General features: G+C 36.3%; 1 protein-coding gene and 1 long non-coding RNA gene across 4 annotated transcripts; both read left to right on the forward strand.

Moving 5' to 3' along the window:
* Nucleotides 1-13,444: 13,444 nt before the first annotated feature.
* LOC113758449 (putative disease resistance RPP13-like protein 1) lies at nt 13,445-15,129 on the forward strand. The gene is made up of 2 exons (XM_027301306.1): nt 13,445-14,119; nt 14,227-15,129. The coding sequence occupies exons 1-2, from the start codon at nt 13,445-13,447 to the stop codon at nt 15,127-15,129; spliced, it is 1,578 nt and encodes a 525-aa protein (XP_027157107.1).
* Nucleotides 15,130-15,628: 499 nt separating this feature from the next.
* Nucleotides 15,629-22,372, forward strand: LOC113758448. Of its 3 annotated transcripts, XR_003466734.1 has the most exons (6): nt 15,629-15,941; nt 16,056-16,105; nt 16,249-16,325; nt 16,560-16,722; nt 19,629-21,422; nt 21,492-22,372. It is a non-coding gene; the product is annotated as an uncharacterized LOC113758448 (long non-coding RNA). The 3 variants fall into 3 exon arrangements; XR_003466733.1 differs by having other exon boundaries at nt 19,629-22,372; XR_003466735.1 differs by lacking the exon at nt 16,056-16,105 and having other exon boundaries at nt 19,629-22,372.
* Nucleotides 22,373-22,791: the final 419 nt, after the last annotated feature.

Genomic DNA, 22,791 nt, shown 5'->3' on the forward strand with positions numbered 1-22,791 from the left:
GTCATGAAAAATCTTATTCCTCTCCTTATAGATTACCGCATTCTCATAGGCTTCATTGCGAATTTCCTCCAACTCTTGTAACTGTAACTTTCTTTGGATTCCGCCCTCCTCAATATCCATATTGCATTGTTTTACCGCCCAAAATGCTCTATGCTCAAATTCCACTGGAAGATGGCAAGGCTTACCAAATACCAACCTATAGGGAGACATCCCTATAGGTGTCTTGTAAGCGGTCCTGTATGCCCACAAAGCATCTTCCAACCTTGAACTCCAGTCCTTCCTATCAGGGCGGACCATCTTTTCCAAAATAGACTTTATTTCCTTATTCGAGACTTCAGCCTGGCCATTGGTCTGTGGATGGTAGGAAGTGGAAACTTTATGAAGTACACCATATCTCCTGAACAAAGCAGCAATTGTTTTGTTACAAAAATGCGTCCCCCTATCACTCACAACTGCCCGTGGCATTCCAAATCGCACAAAAATGTTAGACTTTATGAAATCTGCAACCACCTTAGAATCATTAGTGCGGGTGGCTTTTGCTTCCACCCACTTCGAGACATAATCCACTGCTAGTAAAATGTATAAAAATCCACAAGAATTTGGGAAGGGACCCATGAAATCTATACCCCAAGTATCAAAAATTTCAATGAAAAGTATGGGCACCTGTGGCAGTTGATCCCTTCGGGATAAATTGCCTATCCTCTGACATTTATCACATGTCCTACAAAACACATAGGCATCATTAAACAATGAAGGCCAATAAAATCCACTTTCTAAAACCTTATGAGCAGTTCTCCTGGGTCCAAAATGACCTCCACAGGCAAAAGTATGACAAAAAGCTAAAATCGATTGAAATTCCATTTCACTTACACATCTCCTCATCACCTGATCCGTACACCTCTTTCACAGGTACGGATCATCCCAGATAAAATACTTGGCGTCGCTCTTCAATTTATCCCTCTTCGATTTTGGCCAACCTGCAGGAAAATTACCGGTTACCAAATAATTGACCAGATCAGCATACCAAGGCAATTGAGAATTTAAAGAAAATAAATGCTCTTCAGGAAATGCATCCTTCAATGGTTCACTATCCTCTCCAACGGGGATACGACTCAAATGGTCGGCTACTAAATTCTCTGACCCTTTTTTATCCCTTATCTCCAGGTCAAATTCTTGTAGGAGCAATATCCACCGTATGAGCCTCGGTTTCGCATCTTTCTTGGTCATCAGGTATCTCAATGCTGCATGATCAGAAAATACAATCACTTTAGCACCTAACAAATATGACCTGAATTTTTCTAAAGCAAAAAAAACTGCAAGAATCTCCTTCTCAGTGGTGGAGTAATTCAACTGGGCTCCATTCAGGGCGCGGGATGCATAATAGATGACGTGAGTTGCCTTTCCTACTCGCTGCCCCAATACAGCCCCTACAGCATGGTCACTGGCATCGCACATGATCTCAAATGGTAAATTTCAGTCAGGGGGTTGCATGATTGGAGGTGAGGTCAACAATTCCTTCAACTTGTCGAAGGCTCTCTCACACTTGTCATCAAACTCGAAAGCTACATCCTTTTGTAGAAGTTGGAACAACGGGGCTCCAATTTTTGAAAAATCCTTGATGAACCTTTGGTAAAAACCTGCATGTCCAAGAAAAGAACGCACCTCCCGCACATTTGCGGGGTAAGGTAATGCCGATATAATGTCTATTTTAGCCTTGTCAATCTCGATGCCCTTAGACGATACAACATGACATAAGACTATCCCGTGGTCAACCATAAAATGACATTTTTCCCAATTAAGCACAAGATTAGTCTCTATACACCTTATCAGGATCAATTTCAGGTTATCTAGACATGTATCAAAACGATCACCATACACACTGAAATCATCCATAAAAACTTCAATAATTTTCTCCACATATTCTGAAAAAATACTTACCATACACCTCTGGAACGTTGCAGGCGCATTGCACAACCCAAATGGCATTCGTCTATAGGCAAAGGTCCCGAACGGGCACGTGAAGGTTGTCTTCTCTTGATCCTCTGGGGCAATTGCTATCTGAAAGTATCCTGAAAATCCCTCCAAAAAATAATAGTAAGCCTTACAAGACAAATGTTCAACCATTTGGTCAATGAAAGGGAGAGGGAAATGGTCCTTTTTGGTGACGGCGTTTAGCCTACGGTAGTCTATACATTGCCTCCATCCAGTGGGCTTGCGCACTGGCACGAGTTCACCCGTTTAGTTAGCTTCTACCATCACTCCTACCTTCTTTGGGACTACCTGGACCGGGCTCACCCACGGGCTGTCTGATATTGTAAAAATGATCCCCACATCTAGCAATTTTAAAATCTCTTTCTTTACAACTTCCATCATGAGGGGGTTGAGCCTCCTCTGAGCCTGCCGAACAGGTTTAGCATCCTCTTCCAGTCTAATCCGGTGCATACAGACGGCCGGGCTGATCCCCTTAATGTCTGCGATTGTCCAACCTATCACCTCTTTATGCTCTCTAAGGACCCGGATCAGTTTCTCCTCTTGGGTTTTTGACAATGCTGACGAAATAATCACCGGGAGTGTCTCATTGTCACCCAGATACGCATACTTCAGGTGCTCTGGTAGGGGCTTCAATTCCGAAACAGGTGCCTGTACCACAGATGGCAATACCCTCTGGTGAGATTCAGGAATAAAAATAGGCAAAACTTCATACCTTTTTGTGGTGGTCGGCAATGAGTGTAATGCACCTACTGTGCATTTTAGATTCTCGCTCCACTCCACCTCAGGAGTTGTCTCCAACTCGAGGTGCTTGGTTAAAGCCACCTCCAACTCATCCCTGCCAACAGTTTCAAACACTTCCTGCACTACATGGTCAATAGTATTCACAGAGAAAACTGAGCTAAAGTTGGAGTTTGAGGGATATTTCATGGTATCGAAGATATTAAAATACACAATTTTCTCATCAAACTCCATGGATAAGGTACCCTTATTAACATCAATTTTTGTTTGTGCTGTACTCATAAAGGATATACCTAACAACAAAGGTGAGGGATCGGGGGAGTGATCATCATCCATATCAAATACATAAAAATCAGCTGGAAACACCAAATCATTAACTTTCACCAACACATCTTCAACTAACCCATCAGTATATGCATTAGTTCGGTCAGCTAATTGAATGATTATTCCAGTTTCTTTTAATGGACCTAATTTCAGAGAAACATAGATAGATTTAGGCATGACATTAATTGATGCTCCCAAATCCAACATGGCCCTTCTAATCATAGTATTACCTATCTTACAGGGGATAGTAAACATACTTGGGTCCCCGCACTTGGGTGGAAGCTTCCTCTGCAGGACCGCTGACACATTCTCCCCAACAATGATTCTTTCATCTCCCCTCAATCGCCTTCGGTTGACACACAAGTCCCTTAGGAACTTGGCATATTTTGGTACTTGTTTGATGGCGTCTAAGAGGGGAATATTTATCTCTACCTTGCGAAACACCTCCAAAATCTCCTTCTCCTTATCCTGCTTCTTCGATTTTTCCAACCTGCTAGGGAAAGGAGGTGGGTTAGTTTTAACTGTAATTATTGAGTCTGAAAGTACCTTTGGATCTGCACCATTGCTGTCCTCCCTCTCAAGCTCATTTTCAATCTTTTCCTCATCCTTATCCTTAGGGATCACAAGTTCAGGCCCCTGAATTTCCTTCTCGCTCCTTAGGGTCATTGCGCTCACGTTCTTCGGATTTAATTCAGGCTGAGACGGTAATTTACCTTGGTTCTGGGAATCCAAACGGTTAATTGTTGTGGCCATTTGACTTATCTGATTCTTTATGTCCTGTATTTCAGAGTCCGTCCTTTGCTGATTTTGCATAATGGTTGCCTCCGTCCTTTGCTGATTTTGCGTCATGGTTGCCATCATTTGTTTCATCATCTCCTCCAAAGATGAGTCAGAGCTCTGGGGCGGAGGTGGTCGAGGTTGGTATTGCTGCTGGTACCCTGGTTGCTTATTTGGCACGAAATTAGACTGCCTGTTCGGTGCAAAGTTGGGCTGCCTATTTCCTCCATAACTGAGGTTGGGATGATCTCTCCACCCGGGGTTGTAGGTACTTGAGTAAGGGTCGTACTGCTTTCTTGGCGCGGGCGCGTGGCCAGCCATGTTCACCTGTTCTGCAGTTTCTTCCTGAAGCATTGGGCACATGTCTGCAGAGTGACCCATACCAGTGCAAATCCCGCACACCCTGGCCTGAGATGCATTCCCTACAGCCAGTTGCCTAACAAACGAGGTCAACTCAGTTAGCTGCTGCTGCATAGAGGATGTCTCTATCTCATTCACCTTACGTATTGGGACGTTCTCTCTCGAACTGAATTGTTGTGAATTCTCTGCCATCCCCTCTGTTAACTCCCGTGCTTCCTGAGGGGTTTTGTTCACCAGTGCCCCTCCACTTGCAGCATCAATTATGCTCATGTCTCTGAAAAGGAGCCCCTCATAAAAATACTGTATGAGCAACTGCTCACTTATTTGGTGTTGGGGGCACATTCTGCACAACTTCTTGAACCGTTCCCAATACTCATAGAGTGACTCCCCTGGGTGCTGCTTGATCCCGCAAATTTCTTTCCTTAGACTCGCAGCCCTGGATGCAGGAAAATATTTATCTAAAAATTTTTTCTTCAATTGGTCCCACGTGGTGATGCTACCTGGTGGTAGGTAGTATAACCAGTCCTTTGCAGAGTCCTTCAAGGAAAAGGGAAATGCCCTCATTTTTATCTGCTCTTCTGTAATGCCCGGGGGCTTCATACTATTGCACACGACATCAAATTCCTGCAGATGCTTATACGGCTCCTCACCTGGTAAACCATGAAAAGAGAGTAAAAGAGAAATCATACCAGATTTTAACTCGAATGAAGTGTTTTTACTCAAACTCGGGAAAGTAATGCATAAAGGCTGCTGATTTAAATTAGGAGCAGCCAACTCCCTTAGTGTTCGTGCATTAGTCATGGGGATTTCTTCTTGCTCCGAGTCACTCGAAGTGTCACCAAATGAATCTGTTGGTTCAACTCCTGACTCAGGTCTCTGAGATGTAGCACTGGAGTGCTCCTCTCTGAGCTGTCTGGTTTCCTTTCTCGTTCTACGAGCGGTCTTCTCTACTTCAGGGTCAAAAATCAAATCACCTGTACGAGAAAACCGAGGCATACACTAGAAAAATACCAGAAAATTAGAACAAAAATGAATTTAAAAAGAAACAAATAATAACGCCAGTCCCCGGCAACGGCGCCAAAAATTGACAGGTGCCGAACCTATGCAATAATAAATACCTGCTCAAGCAAAATATAACTTCTGTAGACAGTGGAAGCAGGGTCGTCCCAGGGACTGGGGATATTTGTTTCTTTTAAATTCCAATTGGTAAGGGGGATTTACCAGAATGAACTAAAATAATTAAATAATTCACTAAAACAAATAATTAACTAGCACGAATATAAAGGAATTAAATCAAGAATATATAAATCTAGCCAAGGATGCAACTACTCAGGCACAGTCCATTTATCCGATCATTGATGCAAGAGAGGTTCACTTAATTTATTAATAGACTAGTTATAGCCATCGAGGAGCTCTAATGACCAATTTTTCCTTAATTTATAGATGACCAAGGTACGACCATTAATCACCCCTAACCAGAAAAGTATTCCTAGGTACGACCGTAGGAATTAATTTTCAATTGCATTAATAGCCAGAAAAACCTAGCCCTAATCAATAACACGCTACGAGGGTTATTTAAATTAGATTGCACGTTCCCCTAATGTGTAAACACACCAGTTGCCACTAATATTAATCAATCAAACAATTACAGATTTAATTGACTAAATTGGTACGAGATTAATAAATCACATTGAATATCGGGCCCTTGAGATCCAAGTAATAAAATAATCCCATGAAAATACAAGCAGGCAACGTGCAAATATTAATAAATTAAGGAGCGCGTGAAAACTAATTAGATCTCACATATTTTCGGGACTGCGCCGTCGAGTTGACCCTTGACTAGATGGAAGACTTAGCCACGCCGCATAATTAAATCACCACACGAGTTAAATGATTGCAACGACATTGCCTTTTTACTAGAAAGCAAGGAATAAAAGATGTTTCCCCGTTGGGGAATATTGTCAAACACCTGGCGTGCGTCAGAGGCCAGTCAGAGAGAAAAGAAAGAAAACTAAAAACTCAACTAAAAGCTGAAACTCAAGCCGTCTAAAAAGGATCTCCTTTTGCTTATGTACGTCTTCCCTTAAAAAGCCAAAAGAAAGAAGCCTAAAAGCTATTTCCTGTGATCCCCACACATGTGGACAAAAACCTCCAAATTACTTCTTGGTCCAAGTCTCTCTACGTTGCTTTCTTTGAAAGGCCAAAATGACTAAATGCCTTTCACTAGCTTATGGTCCCCACCAATTCAAGAGTCCAAGGTCCTTAGAAGTCTCCATTTTCCCATAAAAGTCCCTCCTTTTTGGTAATTTTCTGCTTTGTTCCTGAAATTAAGTCTCAATACCAAATATAAGTAAATATTAATAATTAAAACGATATTTGACAAGAATAAAAGGGGAAATTAACAACAAAATTACTAACAATTAACACCCTATCATATTTTAATAGACAAATTACACTTTACCCCCCTGTGATTTAGTATTTTTTACATAGCCCCCTTATAGTTTTAAAACTATACATAACCTTTTCATGGTTTGGATTAAAGTGTCAAAATGACAAAAATTATCACTCGTAATGGAACCGTTAAGAATGTTAAAATTACCCTTATCAATATATGACGCACTAATCCTGTATGATTTTATATTTTACCATGTATCCCTCTTATGATTAATACTTTACCATATAACCCCCTTTATGGTTTTCAAAATATACACATAACTCCTCTTCGTTAATGATAATTTTTAACTTTACATAAGGGTATTTTTAATATTTTAACTAGCTCCATTACCAATTATCATTTCTATCATTTTGACATTTTAATCCATACCATGAGGAGGTTATATATAACTTGTGAAACCATAGGGGGGTTATGTAGAAAAACACTAAATCACAAGGGGCAAAGTGTCATTTGCCCTATTTCAATTGATTGTCTGTTAATTTTTTAATCTTTTAAAAGAAAAAAAGAGATTTTCGTTTCCATTTCGTTTTCAAAATTTGTCTTCTTATTGGTTAATTTTCATAACTAAAAAAGAAAAAGAAAAACAAAGGATTTCCTTTTCAAAATCTACATACCAAACAGGGGAAAAAAAACTTTTGCAGAGATCATTTTCCTTACTACCTCCTTTTCAAAATTCAACTTCTTATTAGTTAATTTTCATTTAAAAGAAAAAAGAAAAGCAAAGGATTTCCTTTTCAAAATCCACAAATCAAACAGGACCAAAAAATGAAAAAAAACCAACTTTTGTAGAGATCATTTTACTTACTACCTTTCGCTCATAACCAAACATGATAAGGAATTTAACATTTCCAGAGGAATTTACTTTTCTTTTCTTCCATTTCCTTTTCCTTGCGAAATTTGTAGAACAAATAGGGCCTTCATACTAGGAAAACTTCCTCCTCCCCCCTTCCATCTGTCCAAAAACAAGACCAAAAAAATCATGCTATGGTGATGTTAATGCATTTATTAGTGTAAATCTTGGATCAACTGGAGTTAAAATTGATGAAAATGAGTTTGATTTTTAAACTCTTGATCCCATGCCCATAAGATTTGTAGAAAGAGGATAATTTTGAGTTTATATGGAGATTGATTTGAGTTCTAAAACTATAAAGATCTTCCATTTCAAAATCACTGGTCAAATTATAAACTTCAAAAAAATGTGATGCCACAGTCCATAATCAACTTTTTTTTAATACATAATCAACCTAAAATAGTCTCTGTTTTTTAACTTCAAATGACATAAACAAGGGGAGCAGATCGTCCCCAAGTCTAAAAATTTATGTTATTTGCCCCTGAAATTCTAAAAGATTTTCATGAGGTTAGGGATGACTTTTAGAATTCTTTCCACTATTAGATTCTTGTTCACGAATCCAGATGACAATTTTGAGCTGGGAAGGATATTGGCATGAAAGAGAGGGTTAAAAAAAGATCTTTAAAAGAAAAAGAAAAAAAAAGAGTAAAATTTGGCCCTACAAAAAATTTAGTACTTTCATGTTGACCCCAAATTACAGATTGAATTCTTATCCTGACCTAACTGGCCAAGACTTCCTGATCAGGGTACATGTATAATTTGATAAATACATAATAAAAGGGTCCAAGGAGTTTTTCAGAATGCATATGCAGGCCATGAAACCAGAATAATGTGTTGTACAACCTTTATTTTACTTTGGGCCAAAATTTTGCATAAAGAAAATAAACATTATGTTTGTATATCAAATTTTTCTAAAATAATATTTTGCTTGTATTATAAACACATTTTTCAACCCATCTTTTTATATTCCTAACTATCTTTTTATCTCGCATACATCATATCACAAAAAAATACTACCGTAATTATTTTATATAATTATTTGAAATAATACTCTATCCAAACAATTATTTTCCTTTTCTAGAAATAGTACCATAGGTCTTGCAGTCACTCTTGAGTAATCACCTCACAGGACAATTTCTTGTCACTTGTCAGTCAGTCTTGTCCTTTTCTTGATCACCACCAAAGGGATTTAGCTTGGTGGCCACCAACAAAAAAAGGCTTAAGTACCATAGATTCAAATTCCATCCTTTGAAAAAAAAAAATTTAAAGAAGTTGTCAAAATACTTCTTTAATTTAATCGAGTTTGTATGTTTACTAATTCTTTATACAGTTTTTTTTCTTCTCTCTATAGAATAGGATAAATTAGATTATAGAAATATTGTTGGATAATTTCAGAAACCTCCCCTGAGATTTATAACAATTTCATTGAGCTTCCCTATGGTTTGAAAAATTACACTGACTTCCCTTAATTTGATAGTTTTAGTAACAAAATCTTAAAATAATATTAACTTGGTTAATTTTTTAAATGAATACCCAAAAATACCCTTGTGTAATGAGTTTTAATTTATTTTTTTTATATAATTATAAGATTATTTAGTATAATCATAAGGAAAGTGTGCCAAATTTTTTATATCCATATCTACTATAAACAACTATAACAATAATTTTATTACTATGATATGATACTTTTGATGGTATTTTGTTATAGATTTAGATTTATAAGATAGAAAAGGAAATATTGAAATAATTAATTTAGAAGTTATGAATTTTTGGAGTAATGGGATTATCATAATTTAGTAGTGCTTTGGGGCTATTTTTGATTTATTGTTAATTTTAATACCAAAAATAGAAAACAAAGATCAGCAAAAACATTGAATAATATATAAAATTAACTTGTCAAAAAAATCACTAGTTCGATATTTGATTATAATAGAAACTAGAGCCAATAGTGGTAGTTTTATAGTTTCATTAGCAAAAAAAAAGGAATAAGAAGGAAAAAGAATGAAAATATAATTTTAAAACTCATTCTAAGTGTAAGCATACCAAATAAGGGAATTTCATTAAAATATTTAAGAGTAAAATTATCTTTTTAAATGATTTGAGAGGTATGTATAATTTTTAAAATTTTAGAGGAGCTTAGTGAAATTGTTAAAAATCTTAGGGAAGGTTTTTGAAATTATCCCGAATATTATTGTAGTCAGCCAAGAAAATAAAAAAAATAAAAGGAATCAATGTCGTTTAATTTCCTCACCAACCGCCATTACTTTTCTTCTTCTTCTTCCTTTTTGTTTTTGTTTTGCTTTTGTTGGTTGAAAATTTTGTCCACCATGTCTGTTTAAAACAAGAAATTCTTGCAAATAGAATCTAAAGAAAGAATTAGAAGAGAAAATATACTACTTGTTTGCTTGCTAACTAATTCCAACTTAAATTTAAAATATAATTTTATACAGTATCAGCGTAAATAGATAAATCTATGTTTAAAAGATTAAAGAAAAAGTCGCTTCCGATTAAGCATGATTTCTCTTCACTTGCATTCCTTGAGTAAGGGAAACTTATCATAATAATATAATATAGATGTGAGCATTTAATAAGAGTTACTAGGGGCAGCAATCAGGTCAAAAATAGATTGACAGGTCGAGTTGACATCCGAGTACAATAGAAAATCTACTGACCCAAATACGATCAGTCAATTCAAAATGGGTCAGAATACTTGACCTGAACCTGAAAATTTCGGATGGACGAATTAGCAGGTCCACTCGAATAACCTGAAACATAATTTCAACTTATTAATTTACTATTGTAGTTTCTAACAGAATAAATTTCGCATAAGACTAATTACATAATTAAATAATAAAAATTTTGATAAAACAATTCCAAACCGGATTTGAAATAAGTTAAAACACCATAAAAGTGTTTTATCCTAAATCAGATCTAAAAATAAATTAAGATACTATAAAAATAGAAAATAATGTAATATATCATTTTTCCAAATTTAATAATTCTAACTTCACACAAGTTAAATAAACCATACCTTGGGGGAAAAAAGAATAACTTAGTTTAGTTAGATAAATTTTTTTTTATATTTATTAAATTATTTTTAATTTATAAACGGGTTATCGGTCAACCTGTGGATGATTTGAATCCGACCTATTTTTTTTCGGATTTATCGAGTTCGATTCGATTCTGATTCAAGCCCATGTTAGATTCATATTATGTATTCAAATTGTGTCGAAAATTAACACCCCTATTCTCATATATGAATCAATTTCTACTTTCGTAGTATTGTAGGTTAATCACATCACAGGACAAATTTTTCTCTCCATTCAATGACCGTATCTTCCCACCATTAAAAGGGTACCGGACAGTTGTTAGCCACTATGTTTTCAGAACCGGACCGGATAGTGACTCAGCCAAGGTCAGGGGTCAGGGGTCAATGGGTTTGACCGGGGGTCGATAGGGGTCGAACCGGATGACGTAATAAATAAAAATTATTTAAAAATTAAAATATTATATATATAATATCTAATAATATATTGATATTAATAAAGGTATATTCATATATATTTGATGTTTCAAATATATTTAACAAGAAAATACAAAGAAATTAGAACAATCAAGTAGCAATTTATATTATTTAATAAATATTAACAAGTTTAGAATTAAAATTATGAATTTAATTGAAAAATAACATCAAATTTTAGGACAATATTTATAAAGTATCAAATATTTGAGGTATATCAATAAGTTTTAACAATTTAGGGGGTCAAAACATAATATTAAAAAGTTTGAATTTTTTTAAAAAAATTTACTGTTGAACTGGAAAAATCGGTTTTTTCCCGGTCAAACCCGATTTTTGACCGGCTTTGACCGGATTTTAAATTTCCGGTTTTTTAATATGACTCGGACCGGCTACCTGGCCGGTTCCGGTTCGACCGGCCGGTCCGGTCCGAGTTTCAAAACAGAGGTTAGCCACACATTTTGCTCCCTGGCCCATGTATTTGCTCAGTTTCCATTATTTTCTTTCAGACCACGTTCTAATTTCTTTGCTCATAAATTTTCTGTATATTTGCGGAACAACAACGAACTTATTTGATCACAAGTTCTACCCCAAACCTTCCTAGCATCATTCTTCAGTATCACCACAAAAGGAGTCGAGAGGGAGAGAAGCTTCATCGAGTGCTGGACTGACTATAAGTACCCAGCCCGATACCGTTTGACCGTAAGCTTCATTTTTCTTCATTTTCTTTTCTTTATCAAATTTTGCAAATTCTATTGAATTCTGTTAAAATTTGTCACATACGGTCATTACGATCATCTTTTTTTTTTCCTTTTTTTTCAGCAAAAGATGGAATTTTATTATGATCATCCATTAAGTGTTACAAGAGGAAACCTCAATTAAATCACGAACTAATATTCAATTAATACACTACTAAGCTAACAATCAGCCAATTCCCGATTATCCTTCATGCCCCCCCTAAGTTCTAATCATCTTTAACGTTTCAATATTGTAAATTAGATAAATTGGAGGTGAAATTGGTGTAACTCAAATTCGTATCAACTTCGAATTTTGGTTTTCAAACTCTTAATTCTTGGAATGAATTGAATTCTGATTCCCATCATAAACTTCTTTTTTCGCTGTGGATATGATGATTTTAATGGAATTGATATTGGATTTATACACGATTGCAAAAGGTTAAACTAATATTACGAATAATAATGATGAGAGTGAGGGAAAAAATATTATTTAATAGTGTGGTTTTTTTACCAATTTATATCTTGTTGTTTCAAATGTTATGTGCTGACTGCTCTCATTTTTTTTAAACGTTTAAATATTCTTTATTCCCTTTTTTTCCATTTTCCTTCTCTTTTTTCCCCCTTCTGAAAGTTCGATTCCGTTTGAATAGGGACTCAAAATGCTATCCTATGCCTGTGTATTAATTACCAAAAAAGGGTAAATTACTTGTACTTCTCATGATTTAGTGTTTTACTATATACTCCTCTATGGTTTAAAAACATATATATCACATTCTCATCGTTTGGGTTAAAATGTCACCATTAGTTTTTTTTTTTATTAAAACTAACAGTGAATAGTAAAAAGTTAAAGTCAAACAAATAAATTGACAAATTCAGCATTTTACTGCTTTTTTTCTTTTTTCCTTTTCTATCTCTTTTTTTTTTTGGAAAGAAAAGAGATGATTTTGAAAACCTATACTTTGATTTACAAAATCTTAATTTTCTCCAAATACAAAGAGATGGAAGGGAACAAAAACATAAATAAGAAACAAAAAAAGAATGAAGGGAAATATAAAACAAATATATAAGGAACAAAAAATATCAAATCTTTTTTTACTGCAAATATCATTATAGATTTTTAAACAATATCTTTAATTGTATTTTCTAGTTCTTATTTATTTATTTTTATTTCAATTTCTCCTTTTTTATGTTTGGAGGAAAAAAAAAGATATAAGAAAAGGGTAAATTATCAATTTATTAGTTTGACTTAAACTTTTTACTATTAATCATTTGTTAGTTTTAACGAAAAAACTAATGGTAACACTTTAACCCAATTCATGAGGGGGTTAGATATAGGTATTTAAATCATATGGGGGTTATGTGATAAAATATCAAATCTTAGGGGATAAAAGGTAATTTGTCCAAAAAGTCAAAAGTCAAAATACGCGTGTTGGACAACTTTCGGCAGGTTAAAAGTTAAAACCCAAATTAGTTAAAATATCAAATCTTTGGCTGCCAATTCCTGTTTTACTAATGCATATTGATTAAACAAAAAGATCAAATGAAGCAGCACCAAATGAACTGCTTTACTGTTCATGTTCTTTCTTTCTTTCTGTCTTTGAGCTTGGCTTTTCCCAAACAAAATTATTGCAGGTCTCTCTCTCTCGTTGGTTTCCTTGTGCAAGTCGCTTTCACTTTTACCTCTGCCTGGATATATGGCTGCTGCCTTAGTGGGAGGCTCATTCCTCTCCGCTTTCCTTCAAGTGCTATTTGATAAGATGGCTACGCCGGAATTCGTGAATTTGTTTCGTAATCAGAAGGCGAATGATGATCTCCTCAAGAAGCTCAAGAGTGAGTTACGCACTGTTGGAGCCGTGCTCGATGATGCAGAGAACAAGGAAATACGGAACCAATATGTCAAGGAATGGCTTGAAGAGCTTCATGATACATTTTATCAGGCAGAGGATTTAGTGGACAGAATCAGCACTGAAGCTCTGCGAATTAAGGTAGAAACTGAGTACCAAAGCTCAACCAGCACTTGTACATATTCGGGTGATGAGTTTCTTAGTAGGATCAAGCCCGAGATAGAAACAATAGTGGCGAGGCTGGAGGGATATAACAAACAAATTATTCCCTTGGGTTTGCAAGTTCTTCATTCCAGAATAAAGTCACATCACAAATTTGAAACATCTTTGGTTGATGAGACTACCTTTATTGGGAGAGATGCTGATAAAGAGAAGATAATTCAAATGTTGCGCTTCGAGGATGCAGACAGAGACAATATCACTGTGATTCCAATAGTTGGACTGGCTGGGCTCGGTAAGACCACCTTGGCTCGAATGGTTTACGAAGATTCGAAGGTGGAACTGAGTTTTCCTACCAGGGCATGGGTCTGCGTATCAGAAGAATATGATGCTACCAAGATAACAAAAGAAATCCTAAGGGAATTCCGCATTTCTTTTGGTGAGAGTATAACTTGCTCTCCCTTCAAGTGAAGCTACGAGGTGGCCTAACTGAGAAAAAGTTTCTTCTTGTTCTGGATGATGTTTGGAATAGTAACTACAATCAGTGGGATAATTTAAGGAGCCCTTTCAAAGGTGGATCACGTGGAAGTAAGATCATTGTTACAACACGGAATCAGCAAGTTGCAAGGATGATGGCCAAAGAAAGGTCAATTCATCATTTGAATTCCATGCTAGAGGAAGATTGCCGGTCTTTATTTAAGAAGCATGCGTTTGAAAATAGAGATGGCAATGAAAATGCAGAACTTGAAGAAATAGGAAACAAAATTGTGACGAAATGTGGAGGGTTGCCTTTGGCTGTGAAAACAGTTGCAGGAATTTTGCTTTCCAAAACTACCCCTGAAGAATGGAAAGAGATTTTAGTAAGTGAAGAGTGGACTCAAATGGATATTCCAGATGGTCCCCTGCCAGCATTGAGATTAAGTTACATTCATCTTCCTTCCCATCTTAAAAGGTGCTTTGCTTATTGTGCTGTGTTCCCCAAAGATTACCAGATTAGAAAAGAGGAAATTATTCAGTTATGGCAAGCTAATGATCATTTAGGGTATCCTGGAGAAAATAAAAGAATTAAGAATGAGGGTGAAAAGTGCTTTCATGAACTGAGAATGAGGTCATTATTTCATCAGTCAACTGACCATACTTTCTCCATGCATGACCTTGTGAACGATTTGGCTTGCTTTGTTTTTGGGAAATACTGCCTCAGGTTGGAAGATCATCAGGAAGGCAAAGCTACAATATCTAGTGCAAGACATTTTTCATACCATCGTAGTTGGTATGACACATTTCACAAATTTAATCTCTTGAGTCAAACTAAGAATATAAGAACATTCTTGCCATTGAGAACGGCTCCTATGATTCGTCTAAGCAACAAATTCTAAGAGTGTTGAGATGCTCTCAGTTCCTACTGCACCTGCACTTGGGATTGGGAAACATAGTGGCATGACAACAACAACTACTACTACTAGTATTAGCAGTGTGATGACGTCACTTCAATGCTTAAGCATCTCGTGCTGCGATGCTCTAATATTGTCTTTTCCAGCCCCCAGTCTAACGGAGCTTATTATCCGAGATTGCGAGAAGTTCACAAAGCTACCGCAACGGATGGAATCCTTCCTTCCATCTCTTCGATATCTGGGTCTAAGAAATTGTCCAGAAATTGAGTGCTTCCCAGAAGGGGGTTTGCCCTCCACGCTACAATTCCTTAAAATCGAAAATTGCAAGAAGCTCATGAGTCGCAGGACAGAGTGGGGTTTGGAGAAACTTCCCTTTCTCACGAGTTTGAGCATTAAGAGTCCCTGTGATGAAGTAGAGTCGTTTCCAGAGGAGGACTGGCGGTTGCCTTGCACGCTTCAACATCTCTCCTTGTCCTCCCTTCAGAATCTGAAAGTGATAAACTATTCGGCTCTTCGACACCTCACCTCTCTTCAAGGCCTGTACATCAATAGTTGCCCTCGACTCCAGTCCCTACCGGAAGAGGGACTGTCCGCCTCCCTCACCGAACTATATATCTGGCGCTGCCCACTGCTGAAGCCAAGGTTAGAATGGGAGAAAGGACAAGACTGGCCCAAGGTTGCCCACATCCCCTGCCTGGTAGTCGATGGTGACCTAGTTCCTTGATGATGACGCCGGTTACTCCTGAGGGCTCCCAGAGTTACAAGATCCTCATCATCATCTATTCATATAATTAAAGGTACTTCTTTGTTTTTCAATTTTTTCTTTTCTTCATGTTTTTGGCTCTCTCATAATACAAGGCCTCGAAAGGCAAAATCACAACTAGTTAATGCATCTTTTGTTATGATTTTAGTGCGAATTGCCTGTTGTGAATAACTAGGATGTGCTGAAAGGACAGTTGAGGTAGTGGTCTTTACTGATACAACAATCTCATTATATATTACTTTCTAGCTACAGATTTCACCATTTGTATTTCTTTTCAACTTTTTTTTAAAAAAAAAAAAAATAATAAGAGTCCATGCTTTTGGTTCATTTCTGTGCTGTAGATTCCAATCAAGTAAGGCCGCCAACTCAAGCAGACAAATGCTTTCCTCGTTAAAGAAAACCTTCAATGTTCTATAAGGTATTTCCAATAGTCAGACTGTTCTTAAACTTGCCAAGTGCATTCTATGCTTTCTTTGATGCATTCAATAATTTTTTGTTTGAAGCTATAAGCTTATTTTGCTTGACTTGTTAATGTGCTTGTCTTATAATCCTTTTAATTCTGCTTTAAACTATAAAACACAATTTGCTTCTTATAAGGAGCAGTTATAAAGTGCTCTAATCTTGTCAAAATTTATGGATTGCTCTCTCCCAGTCCAGGTGATACACCTTTCTTAGTATTCTAAGGACCATCATTGCTCTCATCTTCAGCCATTGAAGAATTGGGGCTGGTGACCTCCCTTTTTATGCTAGAAATCAAGAACTACTAATTCCTGACAATACGTTTGGAGTAGAGAAAAGAAGAAGATTGGCACAAGGTAGCTCATATTTCAAGGATGTCAACAACAACTTTTTCTGTGATCAGTTGTGCACTTTTAGTTTAAATTTTGTTTTCTTTATTTTTTCTGCATATTGTAGTTTGTTGGCATATCAATATGCTTCCTTGACATCAAGATCTATGCTTTCTCTATGCTACAGTCATGGGAACTTTTAAAAATGTTTGAACACTACTAAGTACGATGTAAGGCAAATATATTGCAAGTATTAGTCAACTCTAATTAGGGGAACTGACAGGTGTCGAGCCTGTGCAATAATTAAAACCTGCTCAACTAAAAGTAATTTCTGTAGATAGCGGTGAGCAGGGTCGAATCCACAGGGATTGGGAGTAATTGTTTCTTTTCAAATTCACAGTGACAAAGGGGGGTGTTTTTGCGTAGAAGGTGACACTCAAAGGAATCCAAATAAAATCTAAGAAACTACTAATAATTAAATAACCAATTACTAAAATCAAATAAGTGATAATTAAGGATCTAGCCAAAAAATAACTTCAGCAATGGTTTACCTAATTGATCATCGATGCAAAGCCAATTCCAATTATTTATCAATAAATAAGTTATAACTACCAAACAAGCGATGGCAGTCAACCCCTCCTTACTGTGTCGGTGATCAAGGTACGCCCGTTAATCACTGCTCTAATTGAGAAATAATCCTAGGTACGCCCATAAGATTTAATTCCCCAATTGCTTTACGTATTAGAGGAGCTCTATTCTAACCAAATAACGCACTACCAGTGTTATTTTTTATTAGCCCGCGTATTCCCCTGACACAAACCTAATCATGCCAGTTGTCACTATTTTAGAGCAATTAAACAATTACGGATTTAATGCCCTAATTGACAACAGATTACCCAATCAACTAATTATCTGGATCCAAGACAATCAATTAATTAAATAACCATAAGTATAGCAATCAAGAAATATGCGGATACCAATAAGTAAAAGGAAAAGATTAAATTAAAACGATCTCACAATTTTTGGGTGAATCAGAGCCTCTGTTGTCCCTTGACTAGAGTGAGAAAATTAGCTCAGGTTCGATGAACAAAATCCGCGGGAAATTGAAACAAGAGTCGCGACCATTGTCAAAAAAAAGTCAAAGCTCAAAGCCAACAATTGAATAAGGAGAAACCAGCAACTACAAACAATGATTCAATCCCTCGTAAGGCTCCTGACATGCGCAGGAGAACTCCACTATCAAAGCTAAGAAGGAAAAGTCCAAGCTAAAGCTAAAAATTGCTTTTGCGTGGAGAAAAGCAATGAAAAGCTAGGAAGAAAAGTCAAAGTGAAGTTAGGAAAAGGTAGTGCTTGTTCTCTGCAATCTATAGTTCCTATCCTAATGGCCTATTGCTACTGTCTGGCCTTGTGCGGCGGCTCCCTTCCGGAGAGGAAGAAGAAGCTGTGTGCCCTTCGTTCCTTTCCTCCTTTTATTCTATCTTCCGCAAATTACCCAAAAAGGACTTGTGTCTTGATATTCCAAAAATACCCTGGATGCCTGCTACTTGAACTCTTTCCTGATAACTGTCAAATTGGCACTTATTATGGTATTTTCGTTCTACTCCCTGAAATAAATGTCAAATACTAAAAGTGAGTAGAATCCAGCAATTAATTCACATCAGGTCAGGTAATAGGGAAAATTAATAATAAAATAAATGATAAAATTGCACCTATCAGGAACTGTTACACACCCAGTGTATATGAGTATTTGTTCCTGATGAGATCATTGTACCTTCACTTTTTTTTTTTTTTTTTTGTTAATTCTTGAATTTCCTTAATCTCTTCTGTATTTTCATGCTACTAGTCTATATGAGTATTTGTTCCTGATGAGATCATTGTACCTTCACTTTTCTTTTCTTTTTTTTTGTTAATTCTTGAATTTCCTTAATCTCTTCTGTATTTTCATGCTACTACAAGACATCTTTCCTAAGATTTCTTGAATTTAAATGCTTCCATCCTATTACGCATTTTTAACTATTGTGGCAATTTCTTTTGCATCTTTTATTTATAATTTGAGGTTTACTGATTAAGTGAAAAATTTTTGTTGCTAAGATGCTGGTAACCTCCACATATCTTTTAGCTTTCTCGGTTTTCCATGTAGCAAATAGACCACTCTGGAAACCATCAACCTAAACATCACAAGCGGAAATCTATCATGCAAGTATGTTTTTCGGGGCTTAACATCATGTTCTCATTATTCCTTTCGTAAGTCTTGGCTTTCAGATCTAGAATTGTCACGGCCCTTCTAAATATAGTCTAGACTTGGGTGCTTTATGTTGAATGGGGATGCTAATCACCAGTTTAGAATTGACAGCAGTAGGAATATCAAAAGGCACCAGTGCTAGCTAGAGATTTTTTTTTTTTTTTAATTCTAAATAGATGAAAGAGTTGAGTAAATTGATTTTCAGATTGCAAGATGGGGTAAAAGAGAAAAAGAAAGAAAGGTTCGAAATAGTAGGAATGCATATTTATGTTTCTTGATTTCATCCTTATCTACTCCTTGTGTCGTCTTTTGACACTAATCATCAATCATTCTGATGATAGTTTCTAGGGAATCCTAAACATTAAACTTATTTTAGCCCTTGGTAATCAGAAAAAGAACTTTGGTGATGAACTTTTGGTGATCACAAACTTTTTCCTACTTTTATTGAAGGCCATCCTAGCAATATTGGAATCTTTGAAGTGAATTTTAGATGAAGGCCTCGAATTTTAGTTGAAGTCCTTTAGAATTGAAAAAGGACTTCTTTCTGGCATGTAAACATCTTAAACCCTATGATGCATCAACTTGGTCTTCAGAATTGAAAAAGGACTTCTTTCTGGCATGTAAACCTCTTAAACCCTGTGATGCATCAACTAGATCAAGCTTAGTTATTCAAGTGAAAATATCTAATCAGGTTGTCTTATTACTGGATGAAAAGTGATGCTTCAATATCTTGACTCTTGGAGAACTTGGTTAGTTGATCTTGGGTCCTATAGATGTCAACAGTTGTTTCATATCCAGAGTTGGCTGGCTTCTTTTGAGCTTAAGCTGAGAGGATACCTGGTAAGAGCCATATTATCACCGTCATATGTTTTCAGTCATTGATACCTTACTACTTAGCAGCATGTTTTATGTCATTTGAATTTCCTATGTATTCCATATCATATGAAGTTCAGTAAAATCTTCAAGTCGCATTAGTTATGTTCAGTTATCTGCTTCTTTGTAGCTCTTTTCACCGAGCTTTCTTCAAAATATTCATTTAATTTTATATATCATAAGACATGTTAAACAAGACCAAAAAGTTGAAACGGGAAGAAATTGTGGAAATGAATGGAGGAAATGATAAATTGAAGGGATATGGCACAGCCTGATACCTCCTTTGTCTCAAACACAAATTGTCATGGGTTTCAGTAATGTCATCCTTTGCTTATTCGTCTTGGAAGGCATATTTCCTTTTTTGAGTACTTTGTTTATACAAGATGTATTGGGGGTGCCAAAAATAATCCTTTTCTTTATGGTTTTATCTCTGTCATAAAGATTGTTCTTAGATTAAAATGTTGCATACCACTAAGGTTATCAATTCCTGTATATCCTTCACTCTTTTTGTGAATGAATATGCTATGCAGAATATCTATCCGGACATTTTTCCAAGTTAATATTTCCATTACCTTGTACTCCTATTTTAAACTATTGCAGTGCTTCCTTTTGCATCTTCCACTTCTAGTAAGATGTTGGTTTCCTTCAAATATTTTTGGCTTCCTCAGTTTTTCATTATCCCTCGCATTAAGGTAATGTTTCTTGCTATAGACTTGACATGGCCCTTTCTGAATATAGTCCAGACTTGTGTGCTTTTTGTTGGTTGCAATGGTATTTTACCCCTTTTGACTTGGTAGCATTAGGCATGTAAAAGGCACCATTGCTAGATATTTATTTGTGTCTAATCGTAAATAGATGAAGAGTTCATAAAATTAATACGGAGAGAGAGTAGAAAGGGGTGCAAAAACAAAATGAGCCCAAAATCAGTGATGGATATTTGTGTTGATGACAGTTATGACTATATTTCATTCTTATCTACACCTTGCATTCGTGTGATTGCTGTGTAAATTTTCAACTTTCCAAGATCCTTCTACACAAAGAGGGTATAAACATCATATGAGTAACTTTTTTGAAACTAACCATCAACAATTCTTATACTAATAATTGATTGAGAGTTCCAAAACATAGAACTTCAGGTCACTTGTTTTAATAATAAACAGAAAGGAAGCATACATACTGAAGAATCAAATTTTCTGAAAAGGAAAAGACAACTAATTTGAAGTGGTTTCTGCTATCTCTTCCCCTTGTATGCTTTTCCATATGGAGTACCATTGACAGCATTCTATCTCTGGTATAAATTGTTTAGTTCTGTATTTGCTGCACAATCCATCTGTAATACTCTGCTCCACTGCTACTAATATTTTCATATTTACCCTATGCACCGAGATATTCTAGGTATGTTGCACTTTGTGTTCATTGTAAATATTTTCATATATTCTTGTAGACCTTTGATAAATTGGAATGCATTCCTGTAATTCAAGCACTATTCTTGAAACAACTGGTACTTAAAAGAGGTCATTCCATGAACAGAAAGTGCGGAATCACCTGCAGTTGCCTTTCCTGCTCCTCCTCTTTCCACTTACCCCATAGGAAATGGAAAAAAATTTGAAAGGTAAATCATTGCTGTGTTTGATAATTCTTTGCAGAATTGGGGCTATGATTATTTAGCGCCTCTTTTCAGAAGTACGTATTGCAAGGAGTTCAATTTGCTGCTTGGAAAGATGCAATCCTTCCTCGCGCATTAATGTTCAAAAATGTGGGAGCATCCTGTGGCTGAGAGCATTTTAGCTCGATGTTGCCTCTAGACTGCAACCATACCCTTTTGATGGTGGATATCCAGAGTTTCCCCTCTCGCTGAGAATCCAAGATTAGTGGCACCGATGAAGAAGAGTCGCTTCCATGATACTGGCTGCTGTCTTGCACGTTGCACCCTTACAATCTCTCACTTGGAGCAGCATAAGAGCTGAAGAACAATGACCTACAAGCGTCTTCAACACTTAACCATTTTGAAGATATGGAAATAGCTGTTCCATTTTGAAGATATGGAAATAGCTGACTGCTTTCAGCTCTAGTGGCTGCAAAAAGAGTGGTTGGCAACTTCCCGGCTTCCCTTATGCATGAAAAATGTGGTATTCATTGCTCAAATTACTATACAAGGGCAGAATGGGAGGGGAAAGATTGGCCTCAGGGTTTCTGATGTAAACTGCATAGCTTTCAATAGTGAACTAAATAGAATATTGCTTAGAACTTGATTGAGCTTGACCTCAGGGGCCTCTATCAGATTCATTTTCTTCGAATGCTCCAATGCCTCAAATCACAGGAGAATCATTTCCTGTGCATACCATCCCACCTTTCTGCTGAAAATCTCCTCAACTTTTTCTTTAGTTCTTGTTTCTCTTTCGGGATTTTTCTCTGTTCATGGCCAACCTTGCAGAACATCTAATTGTCTACTCCAACGATGTTATTGAAAAAGTGCAAGCCACATCTTAGTTCTTGCCTTGCATTTGCAAATTCAGGAGTTTTTCAACTTTTGAGATTAATTTCTTCTTCCTTTTTGGTGCATTCCTCCGGAGTCACTTTTTACATTGGATCATAGAAAAACTTTTCCTTTCTCTTTGCAATTAACAATAGGGCTACATTTTGTAATTCCTTTGCATTTCTTATTTGATTCAAAACTTAGTTTTTGGACACTCCTGGAATAGTTTCGTTTCAATCATATTACTGACGTGAATTTGGGAAGTATTAACATGATTATGTCTGCATTCAAACTTCGAATTATCACATCCACTAGGAAATGGAAATCAGTGTTAAAGAACTAAACGAATAGCAGATTGTGAAAATACAGAAGGAAAGTTAAGACACAAATATTTACTGTTCAGTGAAAATGTGGCTTGATTGTCATGTTAAATAAGTATTTGCTTCACCTAGTCCAGTCAGCAGTTTAAATCAACTACTTTTGACGACTTCTCTTCAACATTTGT

This window comes from Coffea eugenioides, unplaced genomic scaffold (genome assembly GCF_003713205.1).
Source record: "Coffea eugenioides isolate CCC68of unplaced genomic scaffold, Ceug_1.0 ScVebR1_524;HRSCAF=1217, whole genome shotgun sequence".
NCBI classification, from domain to species: domain Eukaryota; kingdom Viridiplantae; phylum Streptophyta; class Magnoliopsida; order Gentianales; family Rubiaceae; genus Coffea; species Coffea eugenioides.